The sequence below is a fragment of the Neofelis nebulosa genome, chromosome 13, assembly GCF_028018385.1.
Source record: "Neofelis nebulosa isolate mNeoNeb1 chromosome 13, mNeoNeb1.pri, whole genome shotgun sequence".
Taxonomy (NCBI): domain Eukaryota; kingdom Metazoa; phylum Chordata; class Mammalia; order Carnivora; family Felidae; genus Neofelis; species Neofelis nebulosa.
The window spans coordinates 69,386,995-69,411,348 of record NC_080794.1 but is presented as its reverse complement, the minus strand read 5'-3'; the positions used below and the strand labels follow the sequence as shown (position 1 = coordinate 69,411,348).

The window sequence follows — 24,354 nt, the reverse complement described above, 5'->3', positions numbered from 1 at the left end:
TGAAAAGGAAATCATCAAGGGAATATTTGAGGTTAAATTTTATGTTTATGCTGTTTCTGATTTGTTACTATTTTTGAGACTTATTGAGGTATAATTGACAAATAAAATTAAAATATATTGAAAGTATATAGTGTGATGATTTGAGAAACATATACAGTGTAAAAGGATTTCCACACTGAGTTAACATATCTATCACCTCATATATTTACCCTTCTTTCTTTTCCTCCCCTTCCCCTTTCTCCTTTCTCCTTTCTCCTTTCTCCTTTCCCCTTTCTCCTTTCCTTTCCTTTCCTTTCCTTTCCTTTATTCTCTTTTCTTCTTTGTGAGAACATTTAAGTTCCACTCTCAACAAATTTCACTTATATAATGCAGTGTCATGGACTGATGTCATGTTGTACATTACATCCTCAAACTTTATTCATCTTATAACTGAAACTTGGTATCCTTTTACCATCCCTGTCTCCCCCACAGCCCCTGGCAACCCCCCATTATTATTATTGCCACCATTATTAAGCACAACAATTGGTCTTACTATACACAAATAAGCATCAAACCCCACAGTTACAAGTAAAATGTATAAATGTGCTAGGCAACAGTGCTTTGTGGTCAACTGCAGTGATGTGCTTGTGCCAGGTGTCTGGTCAGTGACAGGACCGTTAAAACCAGCACATCTGCAGACATTTAGCCTTGTTTGGCTTCAGCTTTTGAGAATGTACCGGGGCCACAAAGTAAAAGCAGCAATAATTCTTTATAATCTGTGACTGCAGATCTGGAGGTACTCCTAGACTCCCAGGAAAAGGAGCGAGCCTATCAGCAAATAAAAGTTGTTGGAAACATTGCAGTTTGACTTTAAAGTTTTATTTTCTTGTTGCAGTTGCTTTCCTACAGGTAGGAAAAAAAAACAGGCAGGGTAAGAGGAGCTGGTTAGCCACAGGAGACTTTGCAGAAGCAAATGATTCTGTTTTGTCCCTGTCTCTTTCTGTGAATTGATAAGAGGGGACCCATCACTTGACACAACAGCTCCTGCCTTTAGATGTGGTATAAAAGATCTTAAAAGAAAACTGCTATTATCGATTTGGGGCTATGAGCACATGGAAAGTTGCAACTGGATACAGGGTAATTATTTCGTCTCCCGTTGACATTCACCATTAGCCGAGCAGATAGGTCTGCATGCTAGCTTTCACAATGTGTTTCTGGGATGCCAGCCTTCTCCTGGGAATAAGAAGAGCTAGTCACGTCAAGGAAGGAACTCAGGGCGGCAGGCAAGGTGGGAGGTGAGCAGCGTGCAGCTGCCTGCTAATAATTTGCAAAAACTCAGCAGTTAACTGCTGAGATTTCTAGTTGGAAGGTTTTTAGGGAGCTTGTTTTCTTTTTCAGCCTGAGGACTGTGGCCTTGTCAGAAGAGGTCACCTGTGGATCCCGTCAGCCCTTCAGTGTGGGAAGTAGAGAGCCACCATCCCCAGATGAGCTCTAGCATTTAACTGAAATGATGGTCAGGATGTCACCGACTGCCCGTATACAGATTGCACTGATGGGAAGCGTCCAAGTGTGTGTCCTCTGTCTCTTTGGGGGAAATCGTAAAACCCTTATGAGGACATTTCTGCTTCCAGAGAGAAGAAAGCAGGGTTTAATGTTGTGAGCATAGACTCTGAATTTCAGACCATGTATCAATCAGAGAAAACTTACTGACAGTGATAATAGGGCCGTTAGGAGACTCCTTTTCTTAAGAAGAGAGACTAAGCTAGCTATGCTTCAGAGTCTTTGAGCTGAGAAAATGAGTTCAAATAAGAAAGAGCTCTGGGAATGCCCTTAGGACAGTGATTAATTTACTTATTTCAAAGAGCTCACATACTGTTATATCCTCCCTCCCTTCCTCCCTCCCTCCTCTCATTTCCTTCCTTCTTTCATTCAACTTTTAACTATCTGTTATAGCTCAGGTAACAGAATAATTATTTTCTATTTAGTATGGCTCACTGCAAGATTACACTAAATAATATACGCCTCCAAGGCACTTTAAATAGGCTTTTATTTTACTTTTTATTTTATTTTACTTACACATATGGTTTCAGGCACCCTTCCTAAAGTAAGGTACATCTGCATTTTCCTCTAACCCTGGTTCAATATACAGAGAATGGTCGCTCTGTGCCATACGGGCCACTGCATCGGTTCAATCACATGGTTTGTTCCTAGTTCACAGGACAGTAGGACATAGTTTTGCTCATTTCAAATGAAAAAATTAATTAGATCACTCAGCAATGTAAATCACCATTCAAATGACCCAACTAAAGCAAGCAGCTTACTTGGCATCTGCCTGATAAGTCTTGAAAGTTTAATATACTGTCAGTGAGATTGTCACTAGCTGAGCCCACAGAAAGACACATATGCCATGTGTAGGACTTATTTGCAAGTCTGAGCTAATAACATACAGCATCTTTGCCAGAGTTAAGCCCGGCCTTCGTCAAATAAAGGTTTCATTATAGTTTTTATTTGAAGCGGGAATTTCACTGTCAGGTTGTATAAATAAACATAGACATATTCCAAGGCTTGTGGTGTTTAAATCCTGTGGATGTTAATAGTCTGTGGGCTCAGCTGAGTTTCTTGAAGACACATATGAAGTCATTCATGTTGGTGTTCCTTTTCCTCTTTCTCCATGTTTTAGGTCTGTGATGGGATCAAACAAGGAACCAGATCTTGTGCATCTCGAGGCCAGAACTATAGATGGTCGTAAGTAATTCAACTCCTCCATGATGTTATCAACCTACCATGAGCCGAGTCTATGTTTTAGGGAAATCACAGTGGCAATAATCCAAGTCCTTCATAATCCAGAATTGTCTTAATCACTTCCGGCATCTCTCATCAAATCAAGGTGTTTTTCTTTCCCGATTATGGGAAAGTTCCCCAGTATCTTACTTCTGAAGTTTTTGTAGTTATTGTCATTATTATGTTATTGCTGCTGTTTTGTTTTCATTTGTTTTTCCAGTTTCCTTATTTTATCAGATACCACCTAGGCAATATTTCAATGTTTTGTCTGGGAAGTCACAAAGCACTTGGAAATGACAGGGACAAGAGAACCATTCTGTGTGTCCCTCATCATAAACAGGTTGAAGGACACATCGATCGAGTTCGTTTGCTGGCGTATTGATAATGTTTAGCAACCCAGTTAGGCCGGCTGCAAGGAGGGACTATGCTTTGTGTAGAGACTGGGGCTTTGAGTACATGAAACCGAAAAAGAAAATTGCAGTCCAGGATCCACACCCATATCTCAACGTCTCAAAAGTTCACTCACTAGTTATGAAAAGTTAATATCTTGAAAAAGCTGCTTAGGTTCTTTATGCCTCAGCTTCTTCATCTGTAAATGAAATAAGTTAAGAATAATGATTCTTGGGGCACCTGGGTGGCTCAGTCGGTTAAGTGTCTAACTTCGGCTCAGGCCGTGATCTCATGGTTGATGGGTTTGAGCCCCGCATCGGCCTCTGTGCTGACAGCACAGAGCCTGGAGCACGCTTCAGATTCTGTCTCCCTCTCTCTCTGTCCCTCCCCCGCTTACACACTCTCTCTCTCTCTCCTTCAAAAATAAATAAACATTTAAAAAATATTTTAAAAATAATAACAATTCTTGTACTAGCTAACATTCATTGAGCACGTACCCTGTACCAGGAACTATGCTAATCACTGCATATATTTTATCACAAGTAATCCCCACAAGAACTTGTAGGTTATTATCCTAATTTTACAGACGAGGAAACCAAGGCATAGCTGGTTTAAGTAATATATTTAAACAGCAATAACCTAAGTTTCCTCTCCCTTCTTTGGTCCAGAGGATCTCCAGAAGGTCTAAGGAGTGGAGGAGTACCACCAGGCCTACAATAGGGCACCACAGGTTAAAGGGATCAAAGAAGGAGAAAAGAAGAAGAACAGGTGAAGTAAGAAAGGATGGGGGGAAGAAAGAAGTCAGTCTCAAGTGGAGAGAAGAAAAGGCAAACTGATATCTGCAGTTACTGCAGAGCAATGAGGTTGCCCAGCCCAGAGCCAGAGGGTGATGATCTAAGTATTGAGACCTACCCCTCGCAATTCAAAAACTTCATCATCACTGTCTCCTGTACCTGTCCACTTGCCCTTAGCTCGTCTGAACACAAAAGCGGAAGGCAGCTGTACTTCACTGGCTTACAGCTAAAAGAAGCGGGTCACCCCTGCACTCCAGACTCTCTAGAAACCACACCTACTTCATTACTGTGCACACGGCATGAGCTTTTTCATCTCCAGCGGTTCCACTTCCCCTTTGGGGAATCAATATATTCCTTGGCAGAATCAGCGGGGGCACAGTTCAGGGTCCAAGCTATCACCTTCCTCCTTTATAAATTCAGGCAGGACTGCCACATGTAATATGTCCAGCACTATGCCTGACACAGAATGAACTCAGCAGTTTAGAGCTTTCTTCCTATCTCTTCAGTGGGCTCTCTCTGGTCACAGCCCCCGCCCCCATTGCTCTAGAACTGATGAGGTTGTCTTGGACGGCAAGGTCCAGTTTTTACTACACAAGAGCCAGAATAATCTTTCCCTCAGGTAGAATGATTCAGGACACCTGACCTTGACCTATAGTTGCAGTGTAATCTGGAACCTGCCCATTTCTTTAGCTTGTCTCCCTGTGTCTTCTCTTCACTCCTTGTCTGCAGGCCTGTGGGCTTGCTGTGAGTTCTTGGAATGTGCAGGGTCCTATGTGTCACCACAAGGCTCTGAGACCCACTGGTTCCTCTGCTTGGAATATCTACTTCCCTTCTGACTTCCCTGACCCATTCGTTGTAATTAATCAGTATGGATGTTTCAGATGTAAATATTTCTTTTTTTTTTTTAACTTTTTAGTTTGAAATAATTTTAGGCTCACATAAAAGTTTCAAAAACTAGTACAGAGAGTTGCCCTGCACCTTGCACCTGGCTTCCCTCAAAGATGAGCACCAGTGTAACCACAGAATAATATCAAAACTTCCAGTCTAAACCAGTGTTTTATTTTATTTGCTTTCGTTCAAAACTCGTCTTTGTCTTTATTGTGCTCATCTCAGCTTGACGTTACTCAATCTATTTACATTCCTTTTCCATGATTATTTGATTACAGTATCTTTCCTTTACCAGTCTTGACGTTCTAGGAGTGAAGGGGCCGTGTGTATCTTTGTTCAATATTATGTCTTCAGCACATGCCTCAGTGTCAACATGTAGATAGAGCTTAATACATATTTGTTGAATGAATGAATACACACAGTTGACCCATTGTCAGGGTTACCAAGTCACTTACTAAGTTGTCGGAAAATTTTAGGGCATTGCATCTCAAGCTTGGACATAACCTGACCCAACTAGGGATCTTGTTAAAACGTGGATTCTGATTCAATACGGGCCCAAAAGACTGCATTCCTAATAAGCTCCCAGGCGAAGCCAATGCTGCTGGTCAGTGAAACATGTTTAGAGTAACAAAGTCCCATAACGAAAACCTAATGAAAGAGCTTTAGGGTCTGTCTCCCATGACTGCACCTCTTGTTTAGAAAGCCACAGATGGAATTGGTAACATCCCAGATTGCTTTAATTTTCAAGCTTTTGGGGATAATACTGCTTCTGGCTTGTGGCATCTAATGCACATAACCCCCTATCCTGAAAACAATAAGGCTGTCGCTTTCCCTGATCTGCACGTTTTCTTTCACCCAACATTATTCCTATGCTCCCTGCAGCCATGAAGGTTGATAATGCCAGGCTGTCATCTCAGGCTCAGCTTTCACATGGCATGAAATAGATCAGTTCTAATTTTATTTATTTTATTTTACTTTTTTTTTTGCAAAGGCAGCATCTTCAGAAACTACCCAAGAGTGAAAATTCAATAAAGGGATTTAATTTGAAAAGTTATCCCTGTCAAAACAAAACAGGAAAAAAGAAATTACCCACCAATTGAAATAAAGGATCTAAGCATAATGCCTGACCTGACTGGGTATAAAAAAATGAGATTTTCTCAATATCATATTGAGTCTCTCTCTCTCTCTCTCTCTCTCTCTCTCGCTCTCGCTCTCTTTCTCTCTCTCTCTCTCTTCCCCCCACCCCTTTTGCACTCTTTCTCTCTCTCTTCCTCTTCCTCAAGGTATCTATTTCAGGTTAAAGAAACAGAGTAGGAAAGACCACAGAGAGATCAGAGTAGTAAGGAATTATTAACAAATACAGTGGAGAGTGTATTATTTATTTATTTATTTATTTATTTATTTATTTATTTATTTATTTTTATGGAGAGTATATTTATGAAACTCAGGTTCCAGGCTGGTCAGTGGCTCTAGAAATTCCAATGTCTGATGTTACCTCTCTCCTTATTCTCCGATGGAGATCCTTCTTGTTTTTCTGTGCCTTCAATGTTATTTAGGACACAATTTAAGTATGTGGAACCCATTGTTTATATTCCAGGTCATGCGTCTTGTAGGCTATATACCAAATCAATACGATATTTTTTACTCTGAATAAGTACTTTCTTTCTGATGTTAATGGATTCACAAATTTTGTAGTTTTGACACAGGAAAAATCCTATACTAGCTTATGTGTCTCCTCCCCACAGGGAGGCTTACAAATACTTATCTGGGCTTGATATTCAAAGTTTGGTTTTAGTCTCATTTCAAATTTCCCTAGGTTACATTTTATAATTTATTTCTGTTTCAACTGAAGTCTCCACAGTTGAGGACAAGTAAGCTCTGGAAAGCATTTGCTCTGTTATTGTCTATGACTAGCATAGACATTTCTGCCACTGGGCTCTAGAATCTAGATGTCTTATGGTTTACACTGTGACAACGTTGCTATTATTCCTTGCCTTACCTCTCTACCTTGTGAGGCAACCTCAATTACAATCAATCACAGGAATTATTACTGGAAAATTTTGAATGTATTTATTGGATGTGGCATTTGTTATTGGCCCTTGCATCTAACTCCGTACAAATTGACAGGTCCTCACCCCAGGTATAAAGATTTTGCTGTTTAAATATCTCGTGTGTGTGTGTGTGTGTGTGTGTGTGTGTGTGTGAGAGAGAGAGAGAGAGAGAGAGAGAGAGAGAGAGAGAGAGCCAGAGAGCCAGAGAGAGAGAGAGAATGTGCTTTCACACATGCATTATATGCACACAGTGCACTAAAATAATAAAAATGAAACCTATATTCTACTGATTCACCTAATATAAATGCATTTGTGAATGTAATGCATGGGGTTAGAAAATGTTAACTAAACCATTGGATTGAAAGCTTTGTGAAAAGCCACATCCTATTTTATTTTGGTTCTGTGTACAAAACAAAGCTCAGAGACTGACCCATCTGTTGACTTAATAAATGTTCTTATCTGTATAAGCATGTCTTCTTTTTTTATTCTACATTTTTTATTTATTTATTTATTTTTATTATGTGAAAATTATTGTCAAATTAGTTTCCATATAACACTCAGTGCTCATCCCAAAAGATGCCCTCTTCAATGTCCATCACCTCCCCTCCCCGCCCTCCCACCCCCCATCAACCCTCAGTTGGTTCTCAGTTTTTAAGAGTCTCTTATACTTTGGCTCTCTCCCACTCTAACCTCTTTTTTTTCTTTTTTTTCCTTCCCCTCCCCCATGGGTTTCTGTTAAGTTTCTCAGCATCCACATAAGAGTGAAAACATATGGTATCTGTCTTTCTCTGTATGGCTTATTTCACTTAACATAACACTCTCCAGTTCCATCCACGTTAAGCATGTCTTCTTAAAGAAGGGCTTTAAGGGCCTGCAGAGTCCTGGAGGGTCAGCAGAGGCCCGGAGGGCTAATGGGGTCATGTGAGAACCTGTCCAACTCCCTGTAATTGTATGCTGTGTGTTTGTCTATGTGATTTTGGAAGAAAACAACAGAACTGTTACCAGAATTCTTCACACAGCAATTATGCAGGGATGTATAGTTCTATTTTCATACACATCTGCAAACATGACCTTGGAAGAAAACCTGTAATACCAAGTTTAAACTTTATTGCTCCTCCCTTTCACTTCTGAAATGAACAGCCTCGCCAGTGACATGAGTGTTTCCGTACTGGTGGTGATCCGTGCTGCCATGGACAGGGGACAGGGGACAATTACTGGGCTCGTTGTCTATTTGCATGAGTAAGTAACCTTGTAACAACTTGCATAAGGACTCATCTCTTTCACTGGGGAAAAACAACCTTGGCCCTTCAACCAACTGTGAAAATGCCCAAAAACTCTTGCTGAAATGAACCACAGACCAGCATTTTACAAGGTGAAATAAAAATCAAAGGAGACTCACAACTTTATATAACCACCATACCACAAATTCTGGTCGTTGGTGAGAACTGGACATCCCCTTTCCATTTCCTATTCTCCAGCGCTCCAGTTGATTTCCATATTGAATAGCATGCCTAGCAGTGTCTGGAGAGAGGAAGCACGGCCGCAGTGCTCTGGGGCCATGATGGAGACCTCAGTTCTCATCAGTCCTCAGGATGTTATCTGCGGGGCGCTTTCAGTTCTTCCTATAAAAATAGATGACTTTTATAACAACAAAAGTAGCAGCCATGACAATAAAAAAAAAAAAAAGGATAAGCCACACTCAGGTGCATCAAGTGAAAAGTAAAACCCACTTCTTGACCTCCCTTCCCATTCCCCAGAGGTGGTAATTTTTTTTTTTAATATTTACCCTGCATTTTTTCAGAAATCGTTTGGGCCCATACCGGTGAATACGTACGCGCATACACATACATACACACTCAGAAATGTTCACGTTGTAAAACCGTTATGCCAAATTTACTGTTGGCGAATACCATAGCCAGTTAAATTTTTCCACATCGGCACATATAAATGTAGTCACTTCATGACTGATCACTACAAAAAACCCTACCGTGCAGGCAGCTGTAGGCTAGTTTGCCGTTCTCTCACTGATAGACGTGTAGGTATTTGGCCCTTTCAAGCGGTGCCAATACATTTATCCACATGCACACACGTTACTTACTTGGTTAGTAAGCACTCACCCTTGTGCAGGCAGCAAGCACTGCTGAAAAGAGAAATTTAATAACTGCAAGCAGATCCCTGGGTCTGCAAGTATATACATTTAGCATTTCAGCAGACCTTGTTACGTTGTCCCCTGAGGTGCTTGTGTCGTGCACACTCACTAACTATGAGGATGCCTGCCTGTGTTTGTAAGCCCTCAGTAGTCCAGGGCATTATCAGAGATCTTTCAATAATAACCCATCTGATGAGCAAAGAGCCATGCCCTATTGTCTTAATTTGCATCGATTTAATTATGAACGAGATCAAGATTATTTATTTATTCATTCATTTATTTATTGGCTATTTGTATTTCCTCATCAAGGAACCTTCAAAAGATACCAAATCTCTTTAACGTTCTAGGGAAGATTCACACTTTGGTGTGTGTATATAAATCTAAAAAAGGATCAGCCTCGCCACCCTCCCTCCAGCTGAGGTCCCAACACTAGCACACCAACTGGCATTATTAGACGCCATGTTTTATAATCTTCATTTACCTTCTTTTCCTGTCCCCACAGAACGCGTCAGGCATTAGGCTGCATGGCAGCACCTTGCCGTTGGCTTTTTTTCCTGGCTGTTTCGTTCTGATCCCATTGTTCGTACTGCAAAAGCCACTTCATTTCAACTACTTGTGATTTCAGCTCGGCCTCTCTGAGTTAGTAGCCTTAAAGACAGCCCTGAAAACTAACCAGAAAAGCGTGAAACGTGATAACACAGGCTTCCCCACACAGCAGTGAACACCTGACAGTGACACACAGCCACAGGCTCAGCTGGGCAGCTTTCAAAGTGTGCTCTTTGTACCAGCTATGTGTTACTTCCCCTGTGTCCTGTATGCCCAGCCCCAGTGGGAATGTCTGTGCCCTGACTTCCCATCCTCAGGAGGAGAGGACAGAGGTACACAAGAGAAACCTATTATCCCTAGGCTTTAACTCTACGACAGAGGTCTGGGTTTCTACTGGGTGTTTAGGATCCCCCAGGACACAGAAGCACTTGTCCATATAATGTGTGACAATTTCCGGCCATATGGAAAATTCCTGATGCTTCTGACTCCTGCTTTAAAAAAAAAAAAAGTGTTCTAAAGATCTTGGCACTGACTCCTACATTCCCTTCCTTTGTCCTCCACGTTCTCGAGCAACAATGGTGCTGGTGTCATGGATTATATTCCTATCATTGGCCAGGCACTAAGGCACTTCCTGCTAATCTTTCGCTGCACCCTTACATCAATTCTCGGAAATAGGCTCTGTTGTTATCTTTCTCATTTTAACTTTGAGGAAAACAAGGCTTTCAAGGATTAAATGTTTTCACCATTGCCTCAGGGCTAGAATATGAAGCCAGGTTTGCTTAACCTCGAACATACTATTCTTTCATTCAACAGATATCATTGGACCTGAATGCTGTGCCAGGTGCTGTCCCAGACGCAAAGGAGAGATGGAAGGGAACGTAGCAAAGGCCTCACTCTCCTCAACTTTACCTTGTAGTTAGGGGAGATGTCATATTTGAGTGAATAGTGAAATAGTCTCTATCCCCAAAAATCTGCTGGCCAGGTGGGCATAACAGGTCCACAGTTCTGTGTGATGCAAAGTAAAATAAATGCTGTCACAGGACAATTTCTGGCACAAAGTAGACCATCTGTGGAGAGGTATAAATTTGGGTGACCCTCACCTGTGGGCTCCCAGCACCTGATCCTTCCTGAGATGCACTCACCATACCGCATTATAGTAGGCAAGTTATTTTTTTTTTGCATTTCTATTAAATTATTAAGTCTCTATGTTCTGTCTCATGGCCCTATTTCCTAGTCCTGTACTTTGCAAAAAAAAAAAAAAAAAAAGGTATGATCTCAGAACTTTTCCTGGAGTAGTCATGACCTCATGAGGACAACATTTAGAAAGTTATACAGGACCGAAATCAAGAGATTTCATAGAAGAAAGCAATGCCACAATCTTGTTATGCCAAGGGAGAACATTTAATCTAAGTTTATAATTTTCATGGAAATTTTTTGAACTCTGCATAGTATTTTCAGGGGCCATGGCTAGAGTCTCATTTTTGCAGATGCCAATTTCTGACTGGTACATGCCACAGAGGGCGCTCGAATCCTGATGGTACTGAAGGTTATATGAGCACAAGCATGTGGGCTCGACGGGTGTGTGTGTGTGTGTGTGTGTGTGTGTGTGTTAGGTGGGAACATTTAAGACGAAAGTTCTCAAACAAATAATGGAACAATATAAAGGACAAAAGAAAGATTTATATGCAGATGCATGGGCTTTAAAAACTTCCCTGTTTTAAGGTTGAAAATTAATGGAGTTTAGGGTTTTAAAGTGCTCATGACTGACTGCCTACAGAGTTTATGGCTTTGTCTAAAATGAAACTTTTGTAATATTAAGGTATACAAAAGGATTTGGTGCTAAATATTTTTTGAATAATAGAATCACTGGTAGAGTTCTAGAGATCTGTGATGTTTTTCTTGCTGTGTCATTTACTAGCATGTGAGCTTAGACAAATCTCGTCTCTAAGTCTGGAGTTCTTCATCTGTAAAAAGTACCTCTTTCTGGATTTTTTTTTTTTTTTACAAAATTTAAAAAAGAAAAAGCATGCGATCCACTTAGCATGGTTCCTGACCCAGAGAAGAGGTCACTGTGGTAATTCTGGAGGTTAATGCTGCTGCTGCTATCATTGGAGAGATTCTGGGAAAGGAGAGGTCAGCCTGAGCCTCAGGCAAAACCCCACAGAAGAAAGTCCAGCAAGTATTTGGGCAGGGTAACAGGCAAGGAAAAGGAAATTCAAACCCGAGTAACTGTCTGAATGGACACAGGTGTCAGCCAGGAATGAACGTGCTGTTTAGAAATAGCAGAAGTCCTGAAAATGTAGACTTAACCAGCAACATCACGGAGCTTCATTTCTTCAGGCAGGGGTGGGAGGAGACAGGTTTCAATGGGTAAAGTATAGTGAAGACCTGTCAGATCTTAAAGTAATAGTCTGATTCTTAATGTCCTTTTTTAGTTCTAAAGTTCTCTTTTTTTTTTTCTTTTTAATGTTTATTTTTGAGAGAATGAGACAGAGTGGAGCAGGGGAGGAGCAGAGAGAGAGGGAGACACGGAATCTGAAGCAGGCTCCAGGCTCTGAGCTGTCAGCACAGAGCCCGATGGGGGGTGGGGCTGGAACCCACAGACCGTGAGATCATGACCTGAGCCGAAGTTGGATGCTTAACCAACTGAGCCACTCAGGCGCCCTATAGTTCTAAAGTTCTAATAATCTTCATTACAAAGAGAAAAAGTCTGAAGCCTGGCTTGGTAAGTGACCTTCTCAGAGTCATGCAGCATGCTGGAGATACAGCTAGGACCTAGAACATCATTCCCAACAGGAGGAAGCATTTGCAAAGCAATATGGCTGCAGGCTGGCAGGCCCTGTGTGCTGGGCACCCAGCCAACTCTCATGTCCTCTTCATACCCCTGGTTATTTCCATTTCTGCCCACTGCCCACTGCCTCACACAAATACCTATTAATTATACAAGGAGAATACTTTTCATGGTGCTTTGAAAAATACTTTAAAAAATCTTTAATTGAAACCAAACATCAAATATGAAGAAAGATGTGTCAGGTAGAGATGTCTGGAGTACTTTACAGTTGAGACACAGTGGATGGTACTGGTGATTCAAGAGAGAGGGCTTCAGTAGCAATCACTGCTCCTGTTATTGGAGCACGGTCTAGCCCAGCCCTAGACTGAACACGTTTCATGACTGAAGTCTTCGGGCATCACAACCACTGGCGAGATGGACCCCATGTTTTCCATTTTACAGATCAGCGTGCAGAGAGGTGAAGTGGTTGCTTACGTTTACAAAACTAGCAGGCCTTGAACCTGCATTTAAAGCCCTGTTCCTCTGCTCAAAGCCTGGCCTTCGAAAGGCAGCCTTTGTCTACATCACAGATTCTGCAGGGGTGGGAATTGCATTATGCCAAGCGGCAGCTGTTATACAGAGTGAGGATGCCTGAGAAGAGCAGCACAGGGCCCTAATTACCTATGGCAAGGAAAACATCTGTGTGGGAAAAGTAATGAAATTAATTCTAAAGTCTAGCAGTTGCATGCATTAATTGACGTTAATTAATGCCAAATTACAAGATACTTCCTATGGAATCGCATCATACACTCACTAGAATTGAATATGGAAAGAGTTCATCATACTTAATGCTATTACAGTAAGCCCCAAGGGGAATAAGAGTGATTGGTCCCTCATTATGAAGTGCAGCCAATTTCTCTCTGTTTCCATTAGGAGGAGAAAGAGAACAAACCAGGAGCCCTTTACCAGGGGCAGGCAGCTCAAAATTGTTCATTTCCCCTTCAGCTTGCAAATTTCACTTTGAGCCTCTCTAAGCAAGCAGTGGTTTCAAAGCCTCTTCCTGGGACTTTGCTTGTGTCGCCCAATGGAACCTTTGGTATTTCTTAGCCCAAAGACGGGCTCATTACACATATTGTTCGTGGTGCTCTGCCTCAGTATGTGTCATGGAGAGTGGGAGAAGCAGAGGAATTAGAGAAGCTTCTCAGTTTTTTGTGGGACAGATCTCACACGCCCCCTCCACCTCCTGGCTGAGACATGCTTTCCAGGGCTTTGCACACAGTTGTCTCCTTCTCTCATATCACTACCTGTATACTATTGTTGACATCTCATGTATATCTTTTATTCATTTTTCCAGTGTAAGCATACATATGTAGATATCTATATATACAACTTGCAGAAATTGGGTTGATATGCACATATTTTGGTAACCTACTTATTTTGGAATAGTTTTAGGTAAACAGAAAAGTTACCAAGATAGTACAGCTTTACCTAGCTCTCCCCGATGTTAACTTCTTAAATAACCGAGGTCTGTTTTTTAAAACTAAGAAATTAAAGCATTGATACAAATTATTAATTAGAAACCTATTTTTATTACATGAAATGCATTAACCACTTCCGTAAATCTTCATATACTCTTTAGAATCAGGATTTTAATAACAAACATGTTCTGAGGTTTTAAAAAGTTATTCCTCTATGTTTGACCATTTTTCTATTTAGTTTTGTTATAAACAACACTGATGAAAATTGAAGTACCTAAATCTTTGCATAGATCATTACTTATTCCCTTGGTTAGAATTCTCAGAAATAAATGTGAGGTCAAAGAGAGTATTTTCAAGGATCTTGATCCTATTGCCAAATTACTCCACACAAAATATAAATTTACTTGTCTTTCTTTTTGTATCTGGGTGTATGCATTGCTACTTAGATCAAAGGCGAAATATAATTAACAGAAGTTGGCCCGAAACTTACCAGCATGCTTCACACAATACAGAGTAGTGGAAATAAGCCAGCTTTGGAGCCAACCAAGTTTGAAACCCATAATGCTATTTCTGTAAAACATTACGTATTTGAGCTTCATTCTCTTTATCTAAAAAAATAGTCGATATATTATACTTTGTAGTATTATCAAGATTAAATGTATGAAATAAATGTGAACCTGGAACATTGGTATTCAACAATTGTTAGTTTCCCTGCTCTTTTATTTTCTTCCCAAATCCCTCAGCTTCATAGTTTCTCAATAGCTGAGTTATAAATATGAGAAGTGTATCTTTATATTTTCCGTCTTATACTTGTTCAGGAACCTTTGAAGAGGAGGTTCAAGTCTTAAGAAAGCTTTAAACTCTGAGACCCCATACAAAGAAAACAAGCACTGTGTATTTATCAAAAATTCTCATCAGGTGACAGTCCAAGAAATTCTGATTGGAAGTTGTATTTGTAATTTGAAGGCCAAGATCTCCTAATCAGGAATCTTTGATTTAGTTTGGTCAATCATTGTTTTTGTTCATTATCTCACATAAGAAGTGCAGAAAAAGAGCAGCTGTAAGTTCAGTATAATCAGTAACTCAGTGTCATCAGGAAATAGGTCCTTTTCATCTCTTTGCATACTCATTAGGTAAGCTTAACTGTAAGCTTACTGGCTCCTCTATGTAAAAAGAAGGCTAGAGCAGTTCTCAGCATCACATTATTCTAGAGAGGCAGAACAGGGTCTTCTGCTGTATTTCCTGGTCTCTCCCTTACAAGACTGCCCTCTCTTCTCATTTACTAGAACTCAGTTTTAATGCTCTTTCCTGAACCAACCAATGGCAAGGGGAGTCAGAAGACCTTTTGCGGGCATAGACCCAAGAGGATTAATCCTTGCATATGGGCACTTCTCAGTCACGCAGAAGGAAGGATAAGTCAACCGACCCAGTATTGGCTTTTCCATCAAAGAGGCCGGGAGGAATGGGTATCGGGCAGGTCACCAAAAGAAACATAGCTGATACGGAAACATGACTGGAGTACTCAAATTCAGTTTAACTAGCCTTTAAAAGGCCCCCAAACTGATCCAATTATTGTGAAAGGTAGCAAAAGAGAAAATAGGAATGTTATCATTATTGATAACAGCTCGTATCTGTACACATTTGAGTTTTAAAACATTCAGCATATATGCTATTATAGTTAATTCTTAGAGCCAAAATTCAAGAGAGTTGACATTGGCATTCACATTTAATGGATGAGGGTGGCAAGGCTCAGGAGATTGAGATTTCTTTTGAACTAGGTAGCTAGTAAGTGACCAAATAAGAACTCAAGCCCCAGTCTCATAGTTACCAGTGTCCATTGCTGTGACCCCAAGCTACCTTTGGAAAAATAAAAGTCGTTTAAAAGATGTGGAAGAATCTGGGGGAGTGTGAAACTGTGAGGTGAAGATTTTGTGTGCTATGGTGGGAAAGGGGACGATTCTGGGAAGGACTGACTCCCAGAAATTGTCTTCAAGGAGAAAGACCTTGAGTTATGCCCTAAGATGGAATGATAAAGCGTGTTTGAAGAAGGTGGTAAGAGTGAGTAGATGGCTCTTCTTTAGTTCATCTACAGAGATGGTTTCACTACAACCAGATGGCTTAAAGTACTTCAGAGCCATCCCATCCCCACAGACGGCAGAGGCATGAAGGTATACTGTGAATAAAGTTCACCTCCAGTCTCATAAGAGCTTATCAGCAATTACATGTCCTTGGTCAGATGGAGCAAATATGCATGCCGCCCCCTTGTGGTCCTCCTTGTAGAATACAGATTTTACCCAATTTCCATAGGTAAAGATGGTCCTGGAAATGTCCTTGAGAGAAGTCGTTAGTGAATCCTTGCATCCAATGCTATACTATTGCCTACCCCCATTTCATGTAAATCTTCATCTCCTTATTTTGTTTTAATTTGGAATAGTGGATTTCTTTATACATCCCTGATATCCTAAAATCAAACATCCATTTATTAAGCATCAAGAAAAAAAAAAAAAAGGTAAAATGACTTTCTTCTTCATTGAAAAAGATATATTACAATAAAAAGGCACATTCTAGTGAATATTTACTCATTGGCCAATATGTCCCTGGAACAGTATTAGAACCTGAGGGTACATCAGTGAACAACAAGTAAAAGGAGTCACTATCTTCAAGTAGCTTATATTCTAATAGAGACAGACAGAAATGAATTCCATGGGGGGGAATTAACAAAATGGTGTGTGATCCAGAGTAATCATGGAAGACCCTCAGAAATAATAGTAGACTGAAATCTAGAACTTTCTTTGTGAACAACCAGGGGAAAAGCATTTTAGGCAGAGGGAATACAAGCGAAAAGTCTCGTAAGTAGTAGAAAGTTTAGCCAAATTTCTGCATGTAAAGGAAGCCAGATTAGAAGACTCACAGAGAGAAGAAGAGATTAACATGTGGGGACATTGGAGTGGTGGGTAGTAGATGATTTGAATTTATTTTAAATGCAAGGAGTCAAAAGGAGTTTTAAGTATGAAATGATACCTGGTTAGTAGAGAGAGCAGAATAGTTGTGGTTGAAAAACCAAGGGAGCCACCCTGATACATTGCACTTCCAGCCATAGATAGCAAATGTATAGAAGAGTTAATTTGACTGATAGGTTTACCGTCTGCTGTCAAGTCTCAGGTAAGATTCAGGGTCTTGGTTTTCTCATCTGTAGAATTAGAACAAACTATTGGACCCAAGGAAACTCCTCTCTATTCTATTTCACTTAAAATTATTAGAAGAAAGGCCTTTGTCTTGACATGGAATTTTACTGCTTATAACAATGTTTATAACTTCTTGCATGAGATGGCTGGTAAATGCATGTTATATCCACGTTTCCCTGCTTGTTGGTCAAAGGTCAGAGTGTGGAGGAAGAGCCTACAAATGCAAAAAAATAATTAGGAAATCGTAAATATTATTGCCAGTTTTTAAAAATATTTTCATTTAGGTTTGGGAGAGGAAAATTAATTAATGAGGATTTAGTATTCCAGGATGGCAAGGTTTGGTGGAGGTGAGGGGGCATGCTGGTGATGGTGTTGACAGAAAGTGAGTAAAATAATGGGGTGCCTGGATGGCTCAGTCGGTTGAGTGTCCGACTCTTGATTTCGGCTCAGGTCATGATCCCAGGGGGTGGGATCAAACCCTGTGTCAGGTTCTGCTCTGAGCGTAGGCCTGCTTAAGATTCTCTCTCCCTCTGCCCCTCTCTGCCATTTGTGCTCTCTCAAAAAAAGAGTGAGTAAAATAATAATGATACCACTTTGAACGATAATAATGATAAAAATAATGCAGCTAAAGAATGTGAGATTTGTTTCAAGAATTGGAGATAGCAAGGGAAAGAAAAAAGGTCCACTCTGAGTGTGATACTCAGTGTGTATACCTTCCCCCTACCTTTTTTTTTTTTTTTTCTTTCAGATTCACAGTACCTAACTTGCCGAATGCAGAACTGCACAGAGGCCAACAGGAATAAACCTTTCCCAGGCTACATTGACCCAGACTCTTTGATTGTCCAGGATGATTATGTGTTTGTTCAGGTATGAAAGATCCACTTCTGTTGATTGTCTCAGACAGTCCTCTTCCCTGCTTCCATCCCTAATGCAGCCTCCTTTGCCTGCTTACACTCCCTTGAGGGTAAAAAAAGGAAGAAAAATAAAATCATTATCTTCTTGACAAAAGGAACATTGCCAAGTGTCGAAGCTTCTATGCTCACGGAATATTAATTAGCTCCTTTGAGCAGCGTCTGGAGGACCTTATCAACACGTGGTCACGGAGGCACCGCTTAGAGTATGAAGGTTGTCTCCAGAATGATGCACACTTTTGTTCACCCTTCCTCTGCCTTCAGTGAGACTGAGTGGATATGTCACTCTCTTCCTATCAGAAGAGTCAGCCAATCAGCCTGTTCCTCAATACTTACCTTAAAAATAGAGAAACAGATGGCAACAGGAAGCTGCGGGGTGACTGGAGGTAGTGGGAGGCAGAGGCGAGGTGGAGAGTAATCAGCCATTATTGTCATGCTCTGACTATGATTAGGATGAGAAGTGGAGGAGATGTATGCAGTCGGGTTTTTCTCTCCTAAAGAGAGTGGGAAACCTTTTGAGGTAAAGTGGTTAGAAGAGAGAGGGAGCAAGTATGCTTTGCTGCTTTTCAGCATTTCAGGAAAGTTTTAGGCTTGTTTGAACAGTGATTTATTTAGTTGTTAGGTAAGTTTAGACAGACTTCACTTATTGCTTCCCATGGTAAGAGTGACAAAGGTACAATTGCTGAATAGTTCTCTGTGTGTGTGTGTATACATTAAATATATTGACATATATTTATTACATATATTCAGTTTTACACACACACACACACACACACATATATATATATATATATATATATATATATATATATATATACATACATACATACACACAATTTCACTATGATTGAGACACATTCTTAACACTAATATATTTATTTGGACAAGAAATCATAATTCAGAATATTCAATCCCATGTTTTAAGGAAGCAAATGTTCAAAATGCACAAAATCAACCTATGTACTCTTAAAATGTTTTGCAAATGATTATACACATACATATACTTCATTTCTTTGTTGGGGAAATGAATAATGAGTACTCTGATAACTTCAGCATCAAATTGTCAAGTGACATTAAAATGGTTACACGTACTGGTTGTATCTATGATTCATTTCTCAATCACTGTTTCTGCCAGGAACCTTTTCTGTTTTCTAATAATGATTTATAATCCACATATGTGACTAACCAATGAGAATCAATTCTGCCTTTAAAATGTTATGTATTTTCTACCCATACCGCTGTGAACATGATCCTGTGAGCACTGTGAACATAACCCATCCCTAGAATTAGGAGGTGATCTGGCCCAATCATGGTGGACAAGATAACTTGCCAGTCACTCTCGTACGTGTCTGATGGACCTTCACCCACAGCATTTGTTGACGCAATCTGAGTATGCAAACTCCAACTGATGTTCCAACTCCAGATATTTATATGGATTAAGAGTGACTCCACCAACTCATAGAAATACAGACTAGATGGTCCTTGCTACGGGGTGGGAGGTGGGGAGACGTTGGTCAAAGGGTACAAATTTCCAGCTATTAGATGAATAAGTTCTGAGGATCTAATGTATAGCATAGTGACTATAATTACCAATATTGTATTATATACTCGACAGTTATGAAGACAGTAGATTTTAAATGATTTCAGTACACACAAAATATCATAATTAAATGAGGGGATAGAGGTGTCAACTAACCTTATTGTGATCATCATTTTGCAGTATATGCATTTATCAAATCATCACATTGTACACTTTAAAGTTACCTATCTTCTATGTGAATATCTCAACCAAACTGGGAAAAAACAAAACAAAACAGTGGCTGCAAAGGAGAGGGAGACTGAGAGTGGAGCCGTTGCCACTCCACGAAACAGTGCTCGTGCTGGGGTGGAGACCGCACCCCTTCTTGCCCTCCCTCGCACCCACGGGGTTCACTGGGCTGTATGTGCTGGACAGACTTGGAGGAGGTAGCTCAGAGTTCTCTTCTGGAAGATAGAGATCTATAATGATTTGGGGCCATGATCCTGGCCGGTTTTCCATCTAACGTGTCAGCGGCGCGGCTATATGTGAGACATACTCACATTCATCTATGGTACAGCATCAAACGGAACTCAGCGCTCAGAGATGAGAGGCCCCAGCTCTGCCGCCATTTCACCCGGGCTGTTTCCTTCTGATATGGCATGGGGACCTGTTTGCGTGGTCATAGTCTTGGTCTGGATAGCTGGGGACGGCTGATGGACGTTAAGCCAATATGCCCTAAGGCTTCTCTCGTTAGAAACACAAAAAAAGAAGAAAAATAAAAAGGAAATGAAAATGTTTCCTTGTTTCTGAGCTACAGGGCAAATCCAAGAATTTTATGTTCACCCAGTGGGCTAGGTTGGGCCTCAGACCAGTTCACATAGACTGTATGAGTCGTTTTTGAATGGAGCTCTAGTTCTTCACGCTTGTCTACCATAGTCATTCACACTGTTGTGTTGGCATCTACCCCCTTCCATTCATGGCTGTTGTTTGAGGGCCTGGAACTATTATAGGAGCTCTTCTTACAACTCTTGTGTTTATGATCCAGCTGACATCAGGAGGACGGCCGCATTACTACGTGTCCTACCGAAGGAATGCGTTTGCCCAAATGAAGCTGCCCAAATATGCTTTGCCCAAGGTATGAGCTGAATGGATTTCTTCATTTTAGTATTTTCTTCAATTCACATATTCTTGACCTCACCCCTTTCCCAAGGACCCTTTCAGTCTTTCATATTCACTTATCTCTTCTCATCCCCCATGACTGCTTTTCACGTTCTCTCTCTCTCTCTCTCTCTCTCTCTCTCTCTCTCTCTCTCTCTGGAATTCTTGTTATAGGAGCATCTAAATAAATTGTCAACTGATTTGCTTTTACTTTTCAAGAAATATGTACTGGTATTCTAGCAAAACAAAAAACATGCTTTGGATATTATGTCAGTACGACGGGGGTGACACATTTCTATCCCATTCTATATTGTGATTAATTTTTGAGAGGGGGTACATTTATACGGCATCCAACCTTTGCTTTCTCTCTCAATAGAACTTACGATACTGGCTGTCTTTAGAGTTCTGAGGCACAGCTAAATTTTTTGGACTTTCCCAAAGACGTTACTCCTTTGGAAGTAATGACAGAAGTTAAAGACCCTCAACTGCTGACATTCCCTGGGCTCTTTCCAGAAACACTGAAGAACTGTGTTGATATGGAGTGCCACCTAGTGGAGGTGAAACTGACTTGGGCGCTCCAAACTGTGGATTTGTGGTCTGAAGTAACTAATGTATTGTGCCTTGATCTTAGAGCAAGGGAGGTATGTATGAGCGTAGGAAGGGGGAAGCGTAGGTTTAAATATAGTTGTAGCTCAGTTTTGAAACCTTTGGGTTGGGCAAAGAACATAGAGAACTTTTTTCGACTGAGTTTTCATGACTCTTTATCTTGTGTTTTTGTCCATGACTTTGTAGTATGCCATCGTGGCCCAACACCAGCTAGCTGCCAGGGAATCATGTGATAGACACAGCACAAGGTCATTTCAGATCTCTTCTTCCAGGAAAGTAAATGGTAGCAGTTGCTCTGGCTTCTTCAGGCAGAATTCTCCTTCTGGGCCATCATTTTGGCTCTAAGCCTAACAGGAGTAAGGTGGGCTGAGACATCAACACATTTGGGATAATAACACACATTAAATCTCCCTGTTGACTCCATGAACAATATCCATGTTAGTAGTTACTAATATTTCTAGCAGCTAAGAAATTAATGACAGTGGTAATTGCCCAGAACTATTTCTGTGCTTGTATACATTTAACTGCTCCTTGCTCTTGATTCGGTTTAACATGTTTTACAAAAGGACAAGCTACAACTTTGGAGTTGTGCCTTGGATGAGACATGGGGAGAGTCCATATGTAAAACTAAATCTGAGTGCTGTTAAAAGTACCTTGGATTGGGGCGCCTGGGTGGCGCAGTCGGTTAAGCGTCCGACTTCAACCGGGTCACGATCTCGCGGTCCGTGAGTTCGAGCCCCGCGTCAGGCTCTGGGCTGATGGCTCGGAGCCTGGAGCCTGTTTCCAATTCTGTGTCTCCCTCTCTCTCTGCCCCTCCCCCGTTCATGCTCTGTCTCTGTCTGTCCCAAAAATAAATAAAAAACATTAAAAAAAAAATTTAAAAAAAAAAAAAAAAAAAAAAGTACCTTGGATAATCTTTTGGGAAGGCCCAGGAGGGATATGATCATGCCTCCTCAGTAAGTCCAACGGAGCCATTTTGGGTTTTTTCCCCCTTCAAGTGCCGAAATAAATTGCTATTTCTTTGATTGATCAGCAAATGCAGTAGTTAGCTTGCAAGATTTACACCTTTAAAAACAAGAGTTAAAGTCAATGCAGGGAGATGCCCTTGCTCAAGAGGCATGTGGGAATTGAGACCAAATCAGGAGCAGCAGATGTGAGTCAATCATCTTGTTCTAGCTCCTGGGAATATACTCTTTGAGTGGAATAAGCCTGGGCCAAACCAAATTCTGTCTACAGCAGGACTGAGGCCAGCACTGAACTCCCCTGAGCTCCCAAACTAGCATCCTTTATACCTTTCTTCTCTTGAAATAATTGAATAGTTTACTATTATAAGATAGCAGATCCCCCACAAATTTTGATATACTGGAGGGCCATCAAAAGAAAAAAAAACATGGACCAAGGAGCCCCAGAAATGGTAGTTTAAAACCAAAGGAGCATCAGACCTGGCACTGGAGTGTTAGGAAAAACATGTACTTTGCATTGCTTCTTCATGGCCATCACATAGATCGATGTTGACAGTTGCCCCCAGTGACATCTAGCCACTTGTACTTTGAACCTGAATCTGCTGTCTGTCCCCTCCCCTTGCTATCCCAGATGAGCAAGCTCCATTACTAGCTTGATGTGAGATATGAGGGCAGAATGCAAGGATTAATTTAGCTTTTCCCAGGAAAAATAGGAGTCAGTACAGCAAATGAATGTATTATGTAGTCCAAGGAGATGTTTACTTAAGGCAATGAGATGCCTCATTACAACCCATTACACCTTCAAAGAGAAGCCCCAGCTTGGGTGGAGTGATTTGTGGGAAAGGCACATGTATTTCGTGGCCTTCTATCAAAGCCAGGGCTGCCTTGGCTAGAAAGGAACAAAGCTTCATGCGCAACAAAGGAATCAAGACAAACCAGCACTTTGATGTCAAATTTTCTGTAATCATCTACTGCCTTTGTATCAGCTCTTGAAAGACTATGGTTACCCTGAACTGTGTTTAAAAAAAATTAATAATAATAATAATAATAATAATAATATAATGGTAATGATGACCAGAGAGGGGGATGGGGAGACTTTAATGTTGCCGCTGCTATTAAAAGCATGAAAGCCCTAGACCAGGAGACACAGTGAAGGTTTCCTTCCCTTAACTTACTTGGAGCTCATTCTGAGCCCCTCAAGTGAGATAAACGAGGCAATACATATGAAAGTGCTTCAAGCACTTTGGAGGACAGATACTCTATAAAAGCAAGGTAATATTATTATCAGTATAGATCTCGTTGTCTGTGTGGTGGGAGATCGATGGCACCCAGGGCATGGGCGGTGCAGAGACTGTTTGATTCATAGAAGGAGGCCTGGATTCCAGACCTACATAGGTCACTAACTTGCTGTGGAACCATGGACTGGCTTATCAATTTCTTTCTCTGTTTTTTGTTTGTTTGTTGTTTTGGTTTTTTGTTTTGTTTTGTTTTGTTTTTACATTTTTAAAATAAAATAAATGTTACTCTGAATCAAATATCCTTAGAGATACCTCATGAAAATTTGGCTCTATGATCAAATAAGTTTAAGAAGAAACCTAAATTTCATTCTATGTTCTTTGCCTTGAGAGTAATGGTAGGTCACTGGTGTCAAAGTTTCTAGGATGTCCTTTGAGCAAGAAAACTATATAATTCATCACTGATCAAACATTCCCAAAGAGATCCACTTAAAATAAAATAAATTCTGTTAAAAGTCCAACATTGCTGGTATGCTATGGAACAGACTTGGGAAAACACTCTCGTAGAAGATCTAAAAGGCTACTTCTTGTTCTACAAGTTTGTGTCTCAGTAAAAGCATTCAATATAAAGTGCCATTCTGGTAGAAAAAGCATATTTACCTGATAGAGGAGAATATAGGCATGAATTAAAAAGGAAGATGCCATTGAAATATGTCAGATCCTTCAATTCAAATACCTAAGACCAACATAATTTTTTAAGTCTCTTCACTGTAATTGGATTATATGGAGAGAGAGAGAACTGATCTTGGCCCTTATCTAGAGGTAGCCATTTGAATTTGTTATTGTTATGTGACTGGTTCTCTATGTGACCTTGAGGCACTGTGTTTTAGTTCTGAATCTGCAAAATAAAGATTTGTCTGAGTGGGATAGTATAGTTAATGTACTCTATCTA

At 40.6% G+C, this 24,354-nt stretch overlaps 1 protein-coding gene across 5 annotated transcripts in view; it reads left to right on the top strand.

Annotated features, from left to right (window-relative positions):
- The window catches only part of SORCS1 (sortilin related VPS10 domain containing receptor 1), a 548,833-nt gene that overhangs the window by 362,308 nt on the left and 162,171 nt on the right, over window positions 1–24,354 (top strand). For all 5 annotated transcript variants that reach the window (XM_058697716.1, XM_058697713.1, XM_058697717.1 and 2 more), the window contains exons 6-8: window positions 2,660–2,724; window positions 17,760–17,878; window positions 20,487–20,576. In XM_058697716.1, coding sequence (XP_058553699.1) covers window positions 2,660–2,724; window positions 17,760–17,878; window positions 20,487–20,576 — 274 coding nt within the window. The remainder of the gene's footprint in view (window positions 1–2,659; window positions 2,725–17,759; window positions 17,879–20,486; window positions 20,577–24,354) is intronic.